This window comes from Ostrea edulis, chromosome 10 (genome assembly GCF_947568905.1).
Source record: "Ostrea edulis chromosome 10, xbOstEdul1.1, whole genome shotgun sequence".
In the NCBI taxonomy this organism is placed as follows: domain Eukaryota; kingdom Metazoa; phylum Mollusca; class Bivalvia; order Ostreida; family Ostreidae; genus Ostrea; species Ostrea edulis.
Genome location: NC_079173.1, coordinates 4,846,516 through 4,868,388, shown reverse-complemented (window position 1 = coordinate 4,868,388; position 21,873 = coordinate 4,846,516). Strand labels below are relative to the sequence as shown.

Sequence of the window (21,873 nt, the reverse complement as noted above, 5' to 3'; positions counted from 1 at the left end):
ATTTTAAATATTATTGATACTAATTATGCAAGACTTCGTTTGAATATACATAATAAATGATATTTCAAATAAAATCTATAACTCATTTTCCATTTATATCCGCAAACGATAAAAACGCTCTCGATATTTCTCAAGCATGTCAATAACATTGACTGAAATACACATCAACATATCAACTTTCAACTTCAAGCGCTCGTTGTCAGATAAAACTCGCCGATTCAAAGTAAAAGTAAATCTAAAGGCGTTTTATGTGTGCCTTTGGCTAGTCTACAGAAAATCATCTACATGTTTTTGATTATTAATGGAGAGTAAAGAGGAGACAGATGTTCGGGAGTTTTGAGTATCTGATGAGAATGGGGAACTGTGTGTGTGGACGCGAGACTTTGACCATTAATAACAGGAGATTCTTCATCAGGAACAGATTAGGGGAAGGGTAAATATATAACGGTGTCTGAAAGAAGTCCATGTGACCCTGTCATAAAATAATTGCTGATCAATCCTACAGTACAGGTGATTGGGTCTTAATCAGCTGTTAATATGAATACACATCTAACCTTATACACATGTAAATAATCAACAGTGATCAATCCATGCATAGCTTTCAGTGATAGTCAGTAGACATTGTATCACTATCGTGTCACTAGTTGAGACTATTTCTACCTACGTAGCTATTCCAGGTAGCTATTTTTACCTACTTTTCCCTTTACTTCCACTTCGTGGCCAAACGCAGGAACGGTGCAATATGTTGTGTACCAAATTTCTTGATTCACTTACACTGACAATGAATACCACAAAAATATTGGACAAAAGATGATTACTTTCTAACCTTTCAAATTTGCATCAATAACTACACCCTCTTCCATGTTCTAGGAGCTTATAATGATCAAAGCTATGCGATAAGAAGTCACCCAGCAAACACGTGACGTCAAATCGACGTCGGATTTTGGTTGAATTTAGGTCGCGACGTCAGATGACTAAATTCCAACGTCGGATGGACGTTAAATTGCTACGTCTAATCAATGTCGGCTATTGACGTCGTTATGACGTTGATAATTGGTTGTGGTCAGTCTGAAGTGGGAAAACGACGATATCCCGACGTCAGTTCTTCAACGTTGTGGAAATTATGAAACTGCGTGTGATATAGTAATTAATTGATTTTGTCTGGTCATCTAAAATAGGCAAAAGCCTGTATTCAAATTAGAGTTGTAATATTTTATTTTAAACCATAACTTTCCGGATATTTTATTTCACGTAGATTACGACTGCGATAAGAATTTTGGTTCAATCTTTATACTCAACAGAGAACGCCAGACAATAGTCGGCCTATTTCAATTGCTTATTTTCAGTCGGTCGTTTACTGTGAAAGAAAAGTTAAAAGTAATCGCATTTGCCCAAACCCATGTAAATTGTGCAGCATGGATGCAGAAAACCATGCTACAGAGAGAAAAATTACGACATCTACCGTATACTGGTAATCATATCTTATGTCAGTTTTAAAACATACAAAAAAAAAAAAATAATAAAAGTGTATTTTTAACTCAACAATATGTTGAACAAATGAATTCATTTCATTTGCTTGTGGGTGTGCATGCTCTGCTCTGGGAATTCTAATTAAGGATCCCCCTTTCATGCAATGTGTTTACCGAGAGTTAACGAGGAATGGCACAGCGGGATGCTATGGCCAAGACTCATACAGCCGATCCTAGTTATGCAATTTTTTCGGGATTTGATATGCTGTGTAGGTCAAAGTTTTGGAAAACCCAAGCCATTCTTGTAACACAAAGTCTGAGAGCTGGTGAACAGTCGTGTAATGTGAGTATAGTTTTGTAGTTAATATTAATATCTTATAAATGCCAGCATCGACATGTATATGATTCATTCTGTATATTTAGCAATTGTAAGACCTGTGTATAATTTGATTTGTAAACAAAAGAAATTCAAATTCTAAGAACATTAATTTTGAAATACTATAACATCAAGTGTACATCATTTACTAATACACAAAGTATGCAACATTAGCATGATATGCATGGTTATATTGATTGTTTAAGATAACTCTGAATTTTTGAGTAGAACGAAATCATCCTTAGTAAGTTTAAACAATATACAAGTTTGGTATATCAAATAAAAAATAACAATAAACTAAAACGTATATGTACATCACTCTTGTCCTCGTTTGTAAAATATATATATATTGCTTAATTTATTCACTCTATAGCTTATTGAATTGTAGCTTATGAAGTGAACACCTTACCGATGCACATACACTGTTAATAGTAATATTTATGCATTTTAATTCTGACACTATGGATATTTTATTCACATGTATGTGCACATCGATTTTATATGTACAGCTGTACCTGTGTAACTTCAAAGCCCCTGTAACGATCTACTTTCCCATTCACTCACTATTTATGTGGGAAAGAGTGTTTCATGGACTGTATATTTTAATTACATTTTCAGGATAATGACAAATGATGTAATGTCCCTTATGAATATAAAGGGCAAAGAGGGAAGATGGCATTTGGCACGACATCAGTGTTTCAGGCAGTGATAGGTATGTTTATCTATGTCAGGTTCATTAAATTTAATGTCATTAAAAATTTTATGTTCCTGCAACTAAAGTAGGGGGTATGAATTTGTTTTTCACTTGTCTTTCTGTCTGAAACTTTAACCTTGATAATAAATTTTGAATTTTTAAATTTCTAACTTGTTACCACTAGATATTGTAAAAGATCATTTTTAATAAATGCTTCTTTATTTTTGTAGCAAGTGCATTTCATCAATTCAATGCGAAGGAACACGAAGTCCGAGAGGCTGTTGTGAAGTACCTTAAATATGCACCAGACCGGAGAGGTGGAGGTGGCCGGGTCGAAAAATAATTAATGGAATAAAATGATAACTTTGATTTATATTTCAGGGCGTCAAGTTTCCTTTAAGTTCCTATATTTGGGGGTTATTCCTATAAATTCCTATGTTTCCACAAAAATTCCTATATTTCTGTGAAATTCCTATAAATTCCTATATTTTAGGGTAAGCAAGAAATGTTGGATTCTGAAGCAAAACCAGTACTGTATATTACAAACAATTTGTGTCATCTATTTGTAACTATACAACATTTACTTCAAAAAGGTGCTATATTTCTGAGGTTTGTCCTATATTTTTTGGACCAAAATTCACTTGACGCCCTGATATTTGATAGTGTTACTGACTGAATATTATTTCATGAACAATGAATAAAGAAGAAAAATGACAAGAATAAGAGTTCCCTTGTTCAAATGATTACATTTCAACTTATTGATGTTGCAAAAATGGTGTCAGTTTGATGTCGATTGATTGATTGATTGTATATTGTTAATGTCTTGCTCAAGAATTTTTTACTCCTATGGAGACGTCATCATTGCCGGTGAAGGGTTGCAAAATTTAGGCCTATGCTCGGCTCTTATATGGCCTTTAAGCAGGGATGGATCTTTATCATGCCACAACTAGTTTGACACAGCTAGGGCCTCGGTTTTTGCGGTCTCATCCAAAGGACCGTCCCGTTTAGTCACCTCTTACGACAAGCAAGGGGTATTTAGGACCTATTATAACCCGGATCCCCATGGGATCATGAACGTCTGTGTGACGGTGAAATCTGACGTTGTGTAGACGTTGAAATCTGACGTTGTGTAGACGTTGAAATCTGACGTTGTGTGGACGTTGAAATCTGACATTGTGTAGACGTCAGAAAAAGACGTCTAAAAAACTTTCATTTTCAACAACAATCCAACGTAAATCCAACGTCAGAAATCGACGTCAATACAACGTCAATCCAACTAACTTTGCCTGCTGGGCTAGAATGTCTTACAAATCAATAATATGTTTTACGGCGTGACCGTGTTTGAGGGCGAAGCAAAAAGGTTTTGGCATTAGACTATGATTAGTATTTATATCCAAAACAGGACAAAAAACAACCCGAAGTTAGCACGAGGAAGGAGCTGTATCAAAGCATCCTAATTTTGGACATTTGATCCTCCTATATAATTATTGAACGCGGGAAATATAACGCAATTGATGTAAACAGTACATTGTGACGTCATATTCAGCGTCGTTATTTAGTGAATTTACAAACATAGCGTTTGAACCACAACAACAAACATGCCGTTAATCGTGGAGTGATTATATATGATTAAGAAAATAAGATTTACGTACTTTTACGGATTTTATGTAACATCTCAGAACGACGTGAACTAGGGTAGACGAGATTCAAAATGGAGAAATACATGTCCATGCGCTAATATTTGAATCGACGCCATTGTTACCAAAATTTTCAAGTTCCATAGGTATGGTTTAATTTTTCATTATTTTCCTTTTAAACATGTATATACGTGTTACCTATAGGGAAAGCTCCGCTCTCACGGCCCTTCGATTAATTTTAAAGTTTACGTTCATGAATGCATTTTTACATTAAAGGTTTTGGGGCGATTTTTCATGCATTTCCTCGACATTCTCCACCCTCTTAAAGTATTCAAATTTACACTCCGAATTTTGCCGTGCACAACATAATACATAAAACTACTGACCTGTTTAAAAGATGCGCTTTAATTATTCTTTATCTCCTAAACAGGTAAAAGTAGGTAGTAGTAGCTACTTTTAGTAGGTTTAAATACCTAGGTAGCTATTTTAAAATAGCTTCGTTGATAGAAATAGTCTTTGGACTGGACCTGGTAAAGAGAAGGGAACTGTATTAATCGATTCTCTTAATGGGATGACATAATTGCTATTTGTTAGTAAGACTATCACAGATTATTGATAGGCCAACATAAAATATGTGTGTTTCCTATTTCACTCCCTCATGAGAGGGTATAAAGATGTTGGCAGGATGTGACAAAAAATTCAAGTCCTCATGCAAATTGTGTATTTTGCTGAAAATACCAACAGTTATTGACATTTAAACCTGGTCCTCATTTAAAAGATAAAAATTATTAATAAGTAAAAAAGCAGTCTATTAATATGCTGGAACCAATGTAAGGACTACTGTAAGTCATATCATTGTATATATACGTCATGGTGCCTCACTATTTTAGGGGATTCAGTTACGTGGATTTGATCGAGGATGCAAGAAACCACAAAGACTATGCTCTAAAGCGAATCACATGTCACTCGAAAGAGGAGGAGCGAGCAGCAGCACAGGAGGTGGAGCTAATGAGGCGTTTTAAACATCCCAATATCATACCACTGGAAGAGTCTGCCAACATCAAAGTCAACAAGTATTCCAAAACGTTAGACATCATCAGTGAAGTTCTTGTAGTTATGCCCTATTACTGTGTAAGTCAGTATAATGCCATGTTCAATAATCACGTCTTACCATGTTCATTAATCATGTCTTACCATGTTCAATAATCACGTCCTACCATGTTCAATAATCACGTCTTACAATGTTCAATTATCACGTCTTACCATGTTCAATAATCATGTCTTATCATGTTCAATAATCATGTCTTACCATGTTCAATAATCACGTCTTACCATGTTCAATAATCATGTTTTATCATGTTCAATAATCTTGTCTTACCATGTTCAATAATCACGTCTTACCATGTTCAATAATCATGTCTTACCATGTTCAATAATCACGTCTTACCATGTTCAATAATCACGTCTTACCATGTTCAATAATCATGTCTTATCATGTTCAATAATCACGTCTTACCATGTTCAATAATCATGTCTTACCATGTTCAATAATCATGTCTTACCATGTTCAATAATCACGTCTTATCATGTTCAATAATCTGTTCAATAATCACGTCTTCCCATGTTCAATAATCACGTCTTATCATGTTCAATAATCACGTCTTACCATGTTCAATAATCACGTCTTATCATGTTCAATAATCTGTTCAATAATCACGTCTTACCATGTTCAATAATCACGTCTTATCATGTTAAATAATCATGTCTTACCATGTTCATTAATCATGTCTTACCATGTTCAATGCTCATGTCTTACCATGTTCAATAATCTGTTCAATAATCACGTCTTATCATGTTCAATAATCTGTTCAATAATCATGTCTTACCATGTTCAATAATCATGTCTTACCATGTTCAATGCTCATGTCTTACCATGTTCAATAATCACGTCTTATCATGTTCAATAATCTGTTCAATAATCACGTCTTACCATGTTCAATAATCATGTCTTACCATGTTCAATAATTACGTCTTACCATGTTCAATAATCATGTCTTACCATGTTCAATAATCATCTCTTACCATGTTCAATAATCATGTCTTATCATGTTCAATAATCATGTCTTACCATGTTCAATAATCATGTCTTACCATGTTCAATAATCACGTCTTATCATGTTCAATAATCTGTTCAATAATCACGTCTTGCCATGTTCAATAATCATGTCTTACCATGTTCATTAATCATGTCTTACCATGTTCAATAATCATGTCTTACCATGTTCAATAATCATGTCTTATCATGTTCAATAATCATGTCTTACCATGTTCAATAATCTGTTCAATAATCATGTCTTACTATGTTCAATGCTCATGTCTTACCATGTTCAATGCTCATGTCTTACCATGTTCAATAATCTGTTCAATAATCACGTCTTATCATGTTCAATCATCTGTTCAATAATCACGTCTTACCCATACATGCCAACTTTCCTGATTTTTGCGGGATTTTCCCGATTTGAAGCAGTTGAAAAGGCAAATCCTGATATCCCGATCGGGATTGCAAAAATACCCCGAAATCCCGATTTTCTAAAAATATCTCCCATTTTTACGACAACAAACCCCCATTTCCAACCGGAATTTGAAATCTCGCGTCATTTCTGAACTGGCCAATCAGAAATCGGGACAATAGTCAGCCATTGCTGTTTACCTGTGTCGCATGGTATCGGAGTGATGTAATTTACTTGGTCTGCCCGTGTCGGGGTGCTTATTGGACAGTGCGAAGCATGTTTTAATAGTAATTAATCGGGAAGACGGATTTCAAATTGACATATCCTTTACACAAACGTGAATGGCAATGATAATAGTGTCACCACCAAACAATCGGACATTCCCGATTTTTGCCTCTAGCTGACAGCATCCAAAATATGCAATATTAAAGGTACGTAAAATATATGTTTTTCCAACTATGATAATATAGGCTACCCGAATCTATCTGTTTATAGCGATGTATTACATAGTCTATATAGTGTAATATTCAATAGACTTTGTGATGCGTAATTTGCACAAGTCTACTGAATTTTATATTAGCAAGTAGCCTTTAATATTCTACAAGTAAAAACGTATATTTTGATGTGTTTTTTCCTGGTAATTATTTCAGATGTCATGGGTGCAAAGGTTTTGTTCGCAAACTTCATAGCAGGGCAGATCACTCCTTTTCTGGTTGCAATGCAGATTGTTCCACCAGACTCTGCAAGCCCATGAAATTGTTTACAGACAAGCAAGATCGCCTTTGTAGTCGTACCTAAATGCATGTGCTTTAATTTAAATTTTGATATATAGACCAGCCAATGTATATATGGTGTAAAAGGATGCAACTTTAAGTATTATTTGATAATATGTATGTGATTTGTTGGAGAGGATTTTTTGCTGAATAGATGATTTTAATAAAATATCTATCTATATCTTTCAAAGTTTTTTTTTTTATATAGTTTTGTTAAAGTTAATGGTCAAACACACTTGATGTATGATACATGTATAATGATTAGATTGATATTTTATTTGAAAAGACAAATATTTATTTTCATGGTAAAATGTCGTGAATTTTGAACGATGAAAAAAGGTCGTCGCGCGCAAAATCCTCCATGGGGATTTTCAAAAGTTGGCATGTATGCTTACCATGTTCAATAATCACGTCTTACCATGTTCAATAATCATGTCTTACCATGTTTAATAATCATGTCTTACCATGTTCAATGCTCATGTCTTACCATGTTCAATAATCATGTCTTACCATGTTCAATAATCACGTCTTACCATGTTCAATAATCACGTCTTACCATGTTCAATAATCATGTCTTACCATGTTCAATGCTCATGTCTTACCATGTTCAATAATCTGTTCAATGATCATGTCTTACCATGTTGAATAATCACGTCTTACCATGTTGAATAATCACGTCTTACCATGTTGAATAATCACGTCTTACCATGTTCAATAATCATGTCTTACCATGTTCAATGCTCATGTCTTACCATGTTCAATAATCATGTCTTACCATGTTCAATAATAACGTCTTATCATGTTTCAATAATCATGTCTTACCATGTTCAATAATCATGTCTTACCATGTTCAATGCTCATGTCTTATCATGTTCAATAATCTGTTCAATAATCATGTCTTATCATGTTCAATAATCACGTCTTATCATGTTCAATAATCATTTCTTACCATGTTCAATAATCATGTCTTACCATGTTCAATAATCATGTCTTACCATGTTCAATAATCATGTCTTACCATGTTCAATAATCACGTCTTATCATGTTCATTAATCATGTCTTACCATGTTCAATAATCACGTCTTATCATGTTCAATAATCAGGTCTTATCATGTTCAATAATCTGTTCAATAATCACGTCTTACCATGTTCAATAATCACGTCTTACCATGTTCAATAATCATTTCTTACCATGTTCAATAATCATGTCTTAACATCTTCAATAATCATGTCTTACCATGTTCAATAATCATGTCTTGCCATGTTCAATAATCACGTCTTACCATGTTCAATAATCACGTCTTACTATGTTCAGTTATCACGTCTTACCATGTTCAATAATCATGTCTTACCATGTTCAATAATCACGTCTTACCATGTTCAATAATCACGTCTTACTATGTTCAGTTATCACGTCTTACCATGTTCAATAATCATGTCTTACCATGTTCAATGCTCATGTCTTATCATGTTCAATAATCTGTTCAATAATCATGTCTTATCATGTTCAATAATCACGTCTTGTCATGTTCAATAATCATTTCTTACCATGTTCAATAATCATGTCTTACCATGTTCAATAATCATGTCTTACCATGTTCAATAATCATGTCTTATCATGTTCATTAATCATGTCTTACCATGTTCAATAATCACGTCTTATCATATTCAATAATCAGGTCTTATCATGTTCAATAATCTGTTCAATAATCACGTCTTACCATGTTCAATAATCATTTCTTACCATGTTCAATAATCATGTCTTAACATCTTCAATAATCATGTCTTACCATGTTCAATAATCATGTCTTGCCATGTTCAATAATCACGTCTTACCATGTTCAATAATCACGTCTTACTATGTTCAGTTATCACGTCTTACCATGTTCAATAATCATGTCTTATCATGTTCAATAATCATGTCTTATCATGTTCAATAATCACATCTTATCATGTTCAATAATCTGTTCAATAATCATGTCTTACCATGTTCAATAATCATGTCTTACCATGTTCAATAATCATGTCTTACCATGTTCAATAATCACGTCTTACCATGTTCAATAATCATGTCTTACCATGTTCAATAATCATGTCTTACCATGTTCATTAATCACGTCTTATCATGTTCAATAATCATGTCTTATCATGTTCAATAATCATGTCTTATCATGTTCAATAATCACATCTTATCATGTTCAATAATCTGTTCAATAATCACGTCTTACCATGTTCAATAATCACGTCTTACTATGTTCAGTTATCACGTCTTACCATGTTCAATAATCATGTCTTATCATGTTCAATAATCTGTTCAATAATCACATCTTACCATGTTCAATAATCATGTCTTATCATGTTCAATAATCATGTCTTATCATGTTCAATAATCACATCTTATCATGTTCAATAATCTGTTCAATAATCATGTCTTACCATGTTCAATAATCATGTCTTACCATGTTCAATAATCACGTCTTACCATGTTCAATAATCATGTCTTACTATGTTCAGTTATCACGTCTTATCATGTTCAATAATCACGTCTTATCATGTTCAATAATCACGTCTTATCATGTTCAATAATCACATCTTACCATGTTCAATAATCACGTCTTACTATGTTCAGTTATCACGTCTTATCATGTTCAATAATCACGTCTTATCATGTTCAATAATCACATCTTATCATGTTCAATAATCACATCTTACCATGTTCAATAATCATGTCTTACCATGTTCAATAATCACGTCTTACCATGTTCAATAATCACGTCTTACCATGTTCAATAATCACATCTTATCATGTTCAATAATCAGGTCTTATCATGTTCAATAATCTGTTCAATAATCACGTCTTACCATGTTCAATAATCACGTCTTACCATGTTCAATAATGATTTCTTACCATGTTCAATAATCATGTCTTAACATCTTCAATAATCATGTCTTACCATGTTCAATAATCATGTCTTGCCATGTTCAATAATCACGTCTTACCATGTTCAATAATCACGTCTTACTATGTTCAGTTATCACGTCTTACCATGTTCAATAATCATGTCTTATCATGTTCAATAATCATGTCTTATCATGTTGAATAATCACATCTTATCATGTTCAATAATCTGTTCAATAATCATGTCTTATCATGTTCAATAATCACGTCTTATCATGTTCAATAATCACGTCTTATCATGTTCAATAATCACATCTTACCATGTTCAATAATCACGTCTTACCATGTTCAATAATCATGTCTTACCATGTTCATTAATCATGTCTTACCATGTTCAATAATCATGTCCTACCATGTTCAATAATCACGTCTTATCATGTTCAATAATCACGTCTTACCATGTTCAATAATCATGTCTTACTATGTTCAGTTATCACGTCTTATCATGTTCAATAATCACGTCTTATCATGTTCAATAATCACGTCTTATCATGTTCAATAATCACTTCTTACCATGTTCAGTTATCACGTCTTATCATGTTCAATAATCACGTCTTATCATGTTCAATAATCTGTTCAATAATCACGTCTTATCATGTTCAATAATCACGTCTTATCATGTTCATTAATCATGCCTTATCATGTTCAATAATCACGTCTTACCATGTTCAATAATCACATCTTACCATGTTCAATAATCACGTCTTATCATATCATTGCCATCTTAAACATGTTCAGTATGTTCTAATCAATTATGGTATAATGTAATTTACAATGTTTGATATACAGCAAAACCTCATTATCTCGAACTCTATGGGACCAAGAAAAAACTTCGAGATATCGGGGGGCTAATGAATTAAGGGGTTGGGACTTCCAAATCACTTTGACATATCCATGGTATTCGAGATGTTCTAGTTCAACTGTAATGTTTTTATGTTTGATGTAGTTTTTTTTACCATGTTCAATATATGTTTTTAAAGGAAGAAAGAAAATGTATTTGCTGAAAAATTTACAGGAAATTGTCATCGCATAAATTAGTACCACTGAAATGATACACTTAGCATTAAAATTTTCATACTATTCATAGTGAGAAAAAATAAACTTGTACGATATGTCTTCATTTTAAGTCCTCACTGCAGAGCTATAGAACAGTACATGTACGTACAATATGACTTATCAAATCTATGATGACTACGTTACATTGTAGAGAGGTTCTGTACAGGATCACATTGAGAAGCTGAGCAAACGTTCTGAGAAAATCCCCGAAGAACAAATCTGGACGATGTTTCTTGGAATTTGTCAAGCAGTAAAAGAGTTCCACAGTCAGAACCCACCATATGCTCATAGGTGTGTCTCATCTCTCACAATCTCACATGATTTTATTTGTCTCATTTCTCACATTATTTTATACAATGTCTCATCTCTCTCATGATTTTATCTGTCTCATCTCTCACATGATTTTATCTGTCTCATCTCTCACATGATTTTATCTGTCTCATCTCTCACATGATTTTATTTGTCTCATCTCTCACATGATTTTATCTGTCTCATCTCTCACATGATTTTATTTGTCTCATCTCTCACATGATTTTATTTGTCTCATCTCTCACATGATTTTATCTGTCTCATCTCTCACATGATTTTATTTGTCTCATCTCTTACATGATTTTATCTGTCTCATCTCTCACAATCTCACATGATTTTATTTGTCTCATCTCTCACATGATTTTATTTGTCTCATATCTCACATGATTTTATCTGTCTCATATCTCACATGATTTTATTTGTCTCATCTCTCACATGATTTTATCTGTCTCATCTCTCACATGATTTTATCTGTCTCATCTCTCACATGATTTTATTTGTCTCATCTCTCACATGATTTTATCTGTCTCATCTCTCACATGATTTTATTTGTCTCATCTCTCACATGATTTTATTTGTCTCATCTCTCACATGATTTTATCTGTCTCATCTCTCACATGATTTTATTTGTCTCATCTCTTACATGATTTTATCTGTCTCATCTCTCACAATCTCACATGATTTTATTTGTCTCATCTCTCACATGATTTTATTTGTCTCATATCTCACATGATTTTATCTGTCTCATATCTCACATGATTTTATTTGTCTCATCTCTCACATGATTTTATCTGTCTCATCTCTCACATGATTTTATCTGTCTCATCTCTCACATGATTTTTGTAATGTTTATTAATCCGGAATCCGGAATTCAGACTGTAACGTTTTGTTGCTATATAATGCAGGCACGTTTTCCTATTTATGTGTATTGGCGGGAAGCCATGTTTTATATGGTTTTGTATGTTTAAATAAAGTAAACATAACAATTTTATTTGTCTCATCTCTCACATGATTTTATCTGTCTCATCTCTCACATGATTTTATCTGTCTCATCTCTCACATGATTTTATTTGTCTCATCTCTCACATGATTTTATCTGTCTCATCTCTCACATGATTTTATCTGTCTCATCTCTCACATTATTTTATCTGTCTCATATCTCACATGATTTTATTTGTCTTATCTCTCACTTGATTTTATACAACATCTCTGCCAATGTGATGATTTTCCTTTGTAAAGATATTAAACCTGCCAATTTGATGATTATACCCACACTTTCTAAAGAAAGTTTGGGTATATTGTTGTTACCCTGGTCCGTCCATCCGTCTGTCACACTTTCTTCTTCCTCAAACTGCTCTTTTATTTCAAGTGGTAACCAATTGATCTTTTGGAATATGATAGGTGGTGTACTGTAGATATATGATAAGGTTTTAGAATATTCAATTTTACCCTGGGGGCAAAATGGGGGTAAAAAAAAATGACGTTTTTTCAACAAAAACCTGGTTCCCAGATCTCCTCCTACATTTCATGCAGTAGCTCTATCATCTTTTGGAAAATGATTGCTGGTGTCCTGTAGGTGTGCAATAAGGTTTTGGAATTTTCATTTTCACCCTAGGGATCAAATAGGGGTCGAAAAATGACGGTTTTGTACAAAGAAACCCTGATTCCCAGAACTCCTCTTACATTTTACACAGTAGCCTAATAATCTTTTGGAAGATGATTGCTGGTGTCCTGTAGATGTGCAATAAGGTTTTGGAATCTATTTTCACCCCTGGAGTCAGATGAGGGTCGAAAAATGACGTTTTTTTGCACAAAAGAACCCTGGTTCCCAGAACTCCTCTTAGATTTTAAGCAGTATCCTAATAATCTTTAGGGAGATGGTTGCTGGTGTCCTGTAGATGCACAATAGGGTTTTGGAATTTTTATACCCCCTCAACAAATTGTGGGGGGGGGGGGTATACTGGAATCGGGTTGTCCGTCTGTAGACGCAATGGTTTCCGGGCTCTAAAGCGTTATCCTTTCCACCTACAGTCACCATATCATACATATGGACTACCCATGGGATGAAGATGTTCCCTATCAATTTTGGGGTCAAAAGGTCAAAGGTCAAGTGCACTGGACATCAAAGTAGCAATATGGTTTCCGGGCTCTAAAGCGTTATCCTTTCCACCTACAGTCACCATATCATACATATGGACTACCCATGGGATGAAGATGTTCCCTATTGATTTTGGGGTCAAAAGGTCAAAGGTCACGTGCACTGGACATCAAAGTAGCAATATGGTTTCCATTTAAATTCTTTAACGGCTTTTTTCATCGCATGGAGATGCTGTGTTCCTAGATACCTTTTGGATCATAATACTGAAGTTTTACCTTATAATTACCAACACCCTTTGGGAGATTGGGGTAAGCGGGGGGTATTCTTAGTGAGCATTGCTCACAGTACCTCTTGTTATTTTTGCCCTGGGAGCCAAGTGGGGGTCGAAAAATGACGATTTTGTACAAAAAAAACCCTTGTTCCCTGAACTCCTCTTACATTTTAAGCAGTATCCTAATAATCTTTTGGATGATGATTGCTGGTGTCCTGTAGATGTGCAATAAGGTTTTGGAAATTTTTATTTTCACCCCGGGGGTCAAATGAGGGTTGAAAAATGACATTTTTGCACAAAAGAACACTCAGGTCCCCAGAACTCTTTTTACATTTTAAGCAGTATCTTAATAATCTTTAGGAAATTGGTTGCTGGTGTCCTGTAGATGCGCAATAAGGTTTTGGAATTTTTATTTTTGCCCTGGGGGCCAAATGGGGGTCGAAAATGGTGCTTTTTGTACAAAAAACCTTGGTTCCCAGAACTCCTCTTACAATTTATGCATTAATTAATTATAAAATAATGATTGTGGCTTCTTTGCCAATAACACCAATATGACGAAGAGTATATTTAAAGGCAAACACTTGTGTGTGGGTATTACTGTCTTATGACAGCATCTAGTTTTCCTTTGTAGAGATATTAAACCTGTCAATGTGATGATTTTCCTTTGTAGAGATATTAAACCTGCCAATGTGATGATTGCTGATGATGGTTCCCCGGTGTTGATGGATCTTGGGTCTGCCAATTTAGCGCGTGTCGAAATCTCTACGTCTAAAATTTCCAGGCAGTTGCAGGTACTGCATTTATGTCTCCTTAGATCTTCTGGCAAAACTCTTTAACAGTTACAGATAAAGATTTAATAAGCATCCTGTTTTCAGTGAACTCTTAATTGTTATCCTTGATCTCAAGCTGGTTTACAATGCCCGTTACCACACAAACAATACCAATTGATGGGGTTATACGTAAGCATCGCTTGGAAAATTCTGTTTGCTTAGGGTGATGGATATTCCTTTTGACAAGACCTTACTCTGGATACCAGACTTACTGTGCTGCCAGACGGAGGGCATCAGTTTTTCACAAATGCATCTGTCTTGTTTATGTCTAGGATGAGGCGGCAGAGCGGTGTTCCATGTTTTACAGAGCCCCTGAACTCTTCAATGTAGAAACAGGAACCAGTGTGGATGAACGCACTGACATCTGGGTAAGATTGAATTGTATATATTGAACAACTTGGGATCAAGAAATACATATAATAATTTGATTTATATTAATGCAATAAGTCTTTTTATTGCCCAGTAACCCATTAATTTGCTTCTTTCTTTCCAAAATCCTCTCATCAATAAAATCACCATATCTTATCCTCCTCTAATGAATAAAAAGCCTGAAGAACAGTTTGTCGTGTGTTGCCACCTTTGTGACGTTTAATAATTTGTTTGAAATTTTCAAAAGTATTATTAACAATGTCATATAATTTTAACAGACACAAAATGTAAATATGAAAAATAAACCAATTTTGTAAAGGGAGATAATCCAAATTTCCAGTAATTAAAACTTAGACTTAACCGAAAAATTATGAAAATGGGTCTGAAAACGCCAAAATTATGTACTATGTTTTGTTGTGAAATTTGATAAACATCACGATATAGTGAAAGTAATGGATGAAGGGTTGTCTTTCTTTCATCTTCAATTTGTTTTTGTTGTGTGTTTTGTTTTGTTTTGCTTTGGGGAGGGGGGGGGGGGGGCAGTAATTCTTGTGTACATCCAGACAATGAGAATTAACACCCCATCATGAACTTTCATGAGTTTACAGTACAATCTCAGAATTCACAGAGATTTGCAATATTTTTAGGTAGGATTAAATGATTTTAGAAACTCATTGTGAAAGGGGAGGGGAGGGTAGTGATCTTGTTTATTGCAAGATTTTAAAATAAGCATTTTTTTTCTAAATAAGCATGTTGTATTTCAGTCATTGGGATGTCTTCTGTATGCCATGGCATTCCTTGAGTCACCGTTTGATAAAATGCACGCCCAAGGAGGCAGCATAGCTCTCGCTACACAGAGTGAAAATGTTCGATTCCCTGAAAATACTGGGTAAGTCTGAAAATGTTTGATTCCCCGAAAATATTGGGTAAGTCTGAAAATGTTTGATTCCCTGAAAATTCTGGGTAAGTCTGAAAATGTTTCAGTCCCCGAAAATACTGGGTAAGTCCAACACAAAAGGCAAAAAAATAAGAAGGTATCTTAAAATGTTTTTTTTTATTTAAGGAAAACTGTCACAACTTACTTTATATTGTATATGAGATGAGTCTCGGTCTCTTGAAATAATTGTAGTTAGTTTGAATTTTCGATGATGTGGAGTGATATTGAGGTACCAGTATGAGTGGGACATATTGTTACACAGAGTGCATCAGATGTAACTTAACGTCAACTCGTACATATATACAATACAAAAAAGTTAATGTTGTTATTCAAATGACATTTTACAAGTGAAGTTAAAGGGACTGGTTCATGATTTTTGATGAAAACATTTTTCATTTTTTATGTTAAACATTAAAAATATAACTCATTTAATGTTGACAGCCAAAATTTTTACCTTTAAAATGCAAGAATGAAAGCAATATATTAGCCTTAAATCTGTGTTATGTAAACAAAGACTCGAGTCTTTATATGTAAACAAACAAACAAGTGAACTATTGAGACATTATAAAGAACATATAATATAACTGAATTAAACATTAATCTTTTATGACATATGTGACTTTAATATATAAGACGTTATGTATGATATTGTATATGACATTATATATGACATTGTATATGACATTATGTATGACATTGTATATGACATTATGTATGACATTGTATATGACATTATGTATGACATTGTATATGACATTATGTATGACATTGTATATGACATTATGTATGATATTGTATATGACATTATATATGATATTGTATATGACATTATATATGACATTGTATATGACATTATGTATGACATTGTATATGACATTATGTATGACATTGTATATGACATTATGTATGACATTGTATATGACATTATGTATGACATTGTATATGACATTATGTATGATATTGTATATGACATTATGTATGATATTGTATATGACATTATGTATGATATTGTATATGACATCATATAAAGAGACATTAATATAAGTAACCACTTAACTAGATCTGTTCTCTTTATGTGTACAATATGTATGCACTCTTTGAAAGTGTTCGGGTGTAGAGAGTCAGAGTGAGAGTGGCATGTGTGTATGTGTTTCAAAACAAATGCTATTGATATTGACTTCAATGTTTGTTTGTTTGTTTGTATGAAATAAACAAATTATAAAAAAAGAACTTATAACTGAATTGAACATTAATCTTTTATGACATATAAAACTTTATATATAAGACATTGTATATGACATTATATATGACATTGTATATGATATTGTATATGACATTGTATATGACTTTGTATATGACATTATATAAGAGACATTGTATATGACATTATATAAGACATTGTATATGATATTGTATATGATATTGTATATGACATTATATAAGACATTGTATATGATATTGTATATGACATTATATAAGACATTGTATATGATATTGTATATGACATTACATAAGACATTGTATATGATATTATATATGATATTGTATATGACATTATATATGACATTATATAAGATATTATATATGATATTGTATATGATATTGTATATGACATTATATAAGACATTGTATATGACATTATATATGATATTGTATATGACATTATATATGATATTGTATATGACATTATATAAGACATTGTATAAGACATTGTATAAGACATTATATATGATATTGTATATGACATTATATATGATATTGTATATGACATTATATATGATATTGTATATGACATTATATAAGACATTGTATATGACATTATATAAGACATTGTATATGACATATATGATATTGTATATGATATTATATATGATATTGTATATGATATTGTATATGACATTATATAAGACATTATATAAGATATTATATATGATATTGTATATGACATTATATAAGATATTGTATATGATATTATATATGATATTGTATATGACATTATATAAGACATTGTATATGATATTATATATGATATTGTATATGACATTATATAAGACATTGTATATGATATTATATATGATATTGTATATGATATTATATATGATATTGTATATGATATTATATATGATATTGTATATGATATTATATATGATATTGTATATGACATTATATGAGAGACATTATATGAGAGACATTAAATGTTACTTATGGTTTTTTTCTTCAGATACTCCAGTGCAATACATGAACTGATACTTAGACTGATGAAAGTCAATGTGGCAGAGAGACCATTCATTGATAATGTGATAGAAATCGTGGAAGCTAATGACAGGAAATTCAAAAACCAAGTCTGACCAATCAGAAAAAAAAAGAGAATTTCACTACACCAAATCTGACCAATCGCATTCAGTCATGGAAAATTATTGTAAAGAAGGTGGTGTTTAACTTGTCATTAGAGGAATTCATGTAACATTGATCTCAACAGAGGAGGAGGATTAAAGTGAGGAAGAACAATCATGCATACATCATAAAATAGCAAATGACCAAATGATCAAACTGACCATGGCAATAAAATATTAGCATTCCTTAAACTGACTACAAAAATCTTATAAATCGTACTGTACATAATTTACACAATTTTGAGAGGACGTCCCGAAACTCCGAGCAGCAGTATGTATCTGTTCTTTGTGTAATTACCTTTACTTTGAATATTCTTTTAGAGATGTATCAAGTTCAGTTTGTTTAACAATGATGAGTAAATCAGTGGGCAGTATTTAACGTGATGTAAAACCACAATCTGGATGGGCTACCAGTTAACTGACAAGGACAAGTACCCAGAATGTTTGTTGTTTAAAGTAGAAAGCCCAATAAGAAAGTAAACGCTTACAGGAAATTTTCTTCGATTTATTTTCCATGAATTATCACTCAAAGAACAAACTTCAGACTTTACTGTGACATCAGTCAAAAACTTGAGTCTGTAATGGTCTGTGTGAAAAGATTGTAGATGCATCTATTGCAGACCTAAACGATTCTACAGCGAGTGTTGTTGGTGTTAACCCTGTTGTCTGTCTGTCTGTCTGTAAACTTTTACATTTTTGACGTCTTCTCCAGAACAACTGGGCCAATTTCAAGCAAACTTGGCCAAAATCATCCTTGGGTGAGGGGCTTTCAAGTTTGTTCAAATGAAGAGCCATGCCCCCTACAAAGGTTAGATAATCGCAACAAGATGTACCAATGCTTACTAAGAATTACCCCCCCCCCCCCCCCCCCCCCCGCTTACCCCAATCTCCCAAAGGGTGTTGTTAATAGTAGGTATAAATTACCTCTTCCCTGAGTGTAAAAATATGGTATGCCTTTGAAGAAGAAAAGGGAAAATATAATCCGAACACAAATCCATGGCATAAACCTATAATTTTGACCTTGAGATCAAAGGTCAAGGTCATAAAGAGGTCATGAATGTACATGACACATAGTCTCATGGTGATACACCCATGTCATATGGTATTACTATGTCAAAACCCTATAATCAATTTTGACCTTGAGGTCAAAGTTCAAGGTCATATAGAGGTCATGAAGGAACTCGACACATCGTCTCATGGTGATACACTCATGTGTCAAATATGGTATGCCTATGTCAAAGAACAAAGAAGTTATGGCCCGGACACGAATCCATTGAAAAAACCTTTAATTTTGACCTTGGGGTCAAGGTCATATAGAGGTCATGAAGGTACTCGACACATCGTTTCATGGTGATCCACCTTTGTGCCAAATATGGTATGCCTAAGTCAAAGAACAAAGAAGTTATGGCCCGGACACGAATCTGCACAGACAGACAGAGTGATTCCTATATACCCCCCAGAACTTCGTTCGGGGGGGGGGGGGTATAAAAATAAAAAAGAGGGTGGGGTCCCGGTCATTTAAAATGCTTCTTCTCAAGAACCACTGGGCCAGAAGAGCTGAAATTTACACCAAAGCTTCCTTACATAGTGCAGATTAAAGTTTGTTAAAATCATGACCCCTGGGGATAGGATGGGGCCACAATAGGGGATCAAAATTTTATACACAAATATTTAGGGAAAATCTTTAAAATTCTTCTCAAGAACCACTGGGCGAGAAAAGCTGAGGTCTACATGAAAGCTTCCTGACATAGTGCAGATTCAAGTTTAATCAAATCATGGCCACTGGGGGGTAGGTTGGGGCCACAAAAGGGATCAAAGTTTTACATGTAAATATATTGGAGAAAATCTTTGAATATGGGCCAAGGTGACTCGGGTGAGCTATGTGACCCATGGGCCTCTTGTTCTTTTGAAATTGACATTGCGTTCTTCATAGACAATGAATATATGTTTGTTGTAAACTAGTTCAATCCGGTTTTTAGGAAACGCCGGGCTGCGTTCAAGATTTGTGCCATTTTAGAATTTATCGTCTTTTTGTTATTTCGAGGCGAAAAGACAACAAACCGATATTTAACTACTTTTCGTCCCGAAATAACGAAAATACGACAAAATGATAATATTAGCTACATTTCGCCTCAAAATAACGAAAAGACGACAAATTGTAAACTGGCACAAGTCAGCCACCATACCTAGCCCCTCGGCTAGCCGCAACGATCTTGACCGTAGCCCTGTCTGCGTAATCAATACTAAATATGGAGCGTCGTCAAGGTCAAAGGTTGCGTTGGCTGCTTCGTAACGGAATGGTCAGTTCAATCATCGTCGCAAACCACGGGTTATTGTTTCATGGATAAAATATGATATTTCAGTACTTTAACCTAGTTTATATTTTTAAAGCATACATATAAATATAAACAATAAAATGCCTTTCTTAGTTATTTTATCGGATGACGAAGGTAGTATTTATATCTTAGACAATTTTCATAAACCGCTTGTAGCACGGGTTATGATTTTTTTTTTCTGCAATGCTAGCTATCTTCATCTGACACCCGATACAACAACAAAGAAAGCATTTTATTGTTTGAATAGACACTGAAATGTGTTTTGTTGTCATTATCAATGGGAGATAATAGTGGCCACCAAAATTATACACATTTCTAGGATGTTTACACGTGTATTACATGAAAGGTGAAGATAACGAATAGTGATCATTCATAATTCCTAAAAGGAATACAAAATAGAGAGTTGAGCAAACACGGACCTCTGGACACACCAGAGGTGGGATCAGGTGCCTAGGAGGAGTTAGCATCCCCTGTCGACCGGTCACACCCGCTGTGAGCCCTATATCTTGATTAGGTAAACGGGAGTTATCCATAGTCAAAATCAGTGTCAAGAACGCCCGAACAAAAGGTATGAAACAAGCCAGACAGCCTTGGACGCAATTATGAGTTGTATACATATATTTTAATTTCCCTGCAGCGCTGTCGACATCCATATTTCCAATGATTTATTTCATTAAAAGATACTGGCGGATTTAAACACGGGAACGTCGGGTCAGTAACCCACACCTTGTCCACTGAGCTACGTAAATATGCACTGTACAATGTACAAACAAGTAATTTCACAAAACATTTGAATCGCCATCTTGTGACGTATTGTTTTGAATGTTTAAGTCTTGATGCAGCAAGCTACCTTAAT

At 33.8% G+C, this 21,873-nt stretch overlaps 1 protein-coding gene and 2 long non-coding RNA genes across 3 annotated transcripts; all 3 read left to right on the top strand.

The window, feature by feature from the left end:
- The first annotated feature begins 132 nt into the window (after positions 1-132).
- Positions 133-19,180, top strand: LOC125666598 (serine/threonine-protein kinase 16-like). Its single transcript, XM_048899791.2, has 7 exons — positions 133-433; positions 5,067-5,307; positions 11,626-11,765; positions 14,823-14,943; positions 15,255-15,350; positions 16,116-16,240; positions 18,510-19,180. The coding sequence occupies exons 1-7, from the start codon at positions 324-326 to the stop codon at positions 18,634-18,636; spliced, it is 960 nt and encodes a 319-aa protein (XP_048755748.1). The 5' UTR covers positions 133-323; the 3' UTR covers positions 18,637-19,180.
- LOC130050887 (uncharacterized) lies at positions 1,069-3,284 on the top strand. The gene is made up of 3 exons (XR_008799267.1): positions 1,069-1,812; positions 2,464-2,557; positions 2,770-3,284. It is a non-coding gene; the product is annotated as an uncharacterized LOC130050887 (long non-coding RNA).
- LOC125666605 (uncharacterized) lies at positions 6,545-7,690 on the top strand. The gene is made up of 2 exons (XR_007366769.2): positions 6,545-7,117; positions 7,337-7,690. It is a non-coding gene; the product is annotated as an uncharacterized LOC125666605 (long non-coding RNA).
- Positions 19,181-21,873: the final 2,693 nt, after the last annotated feature.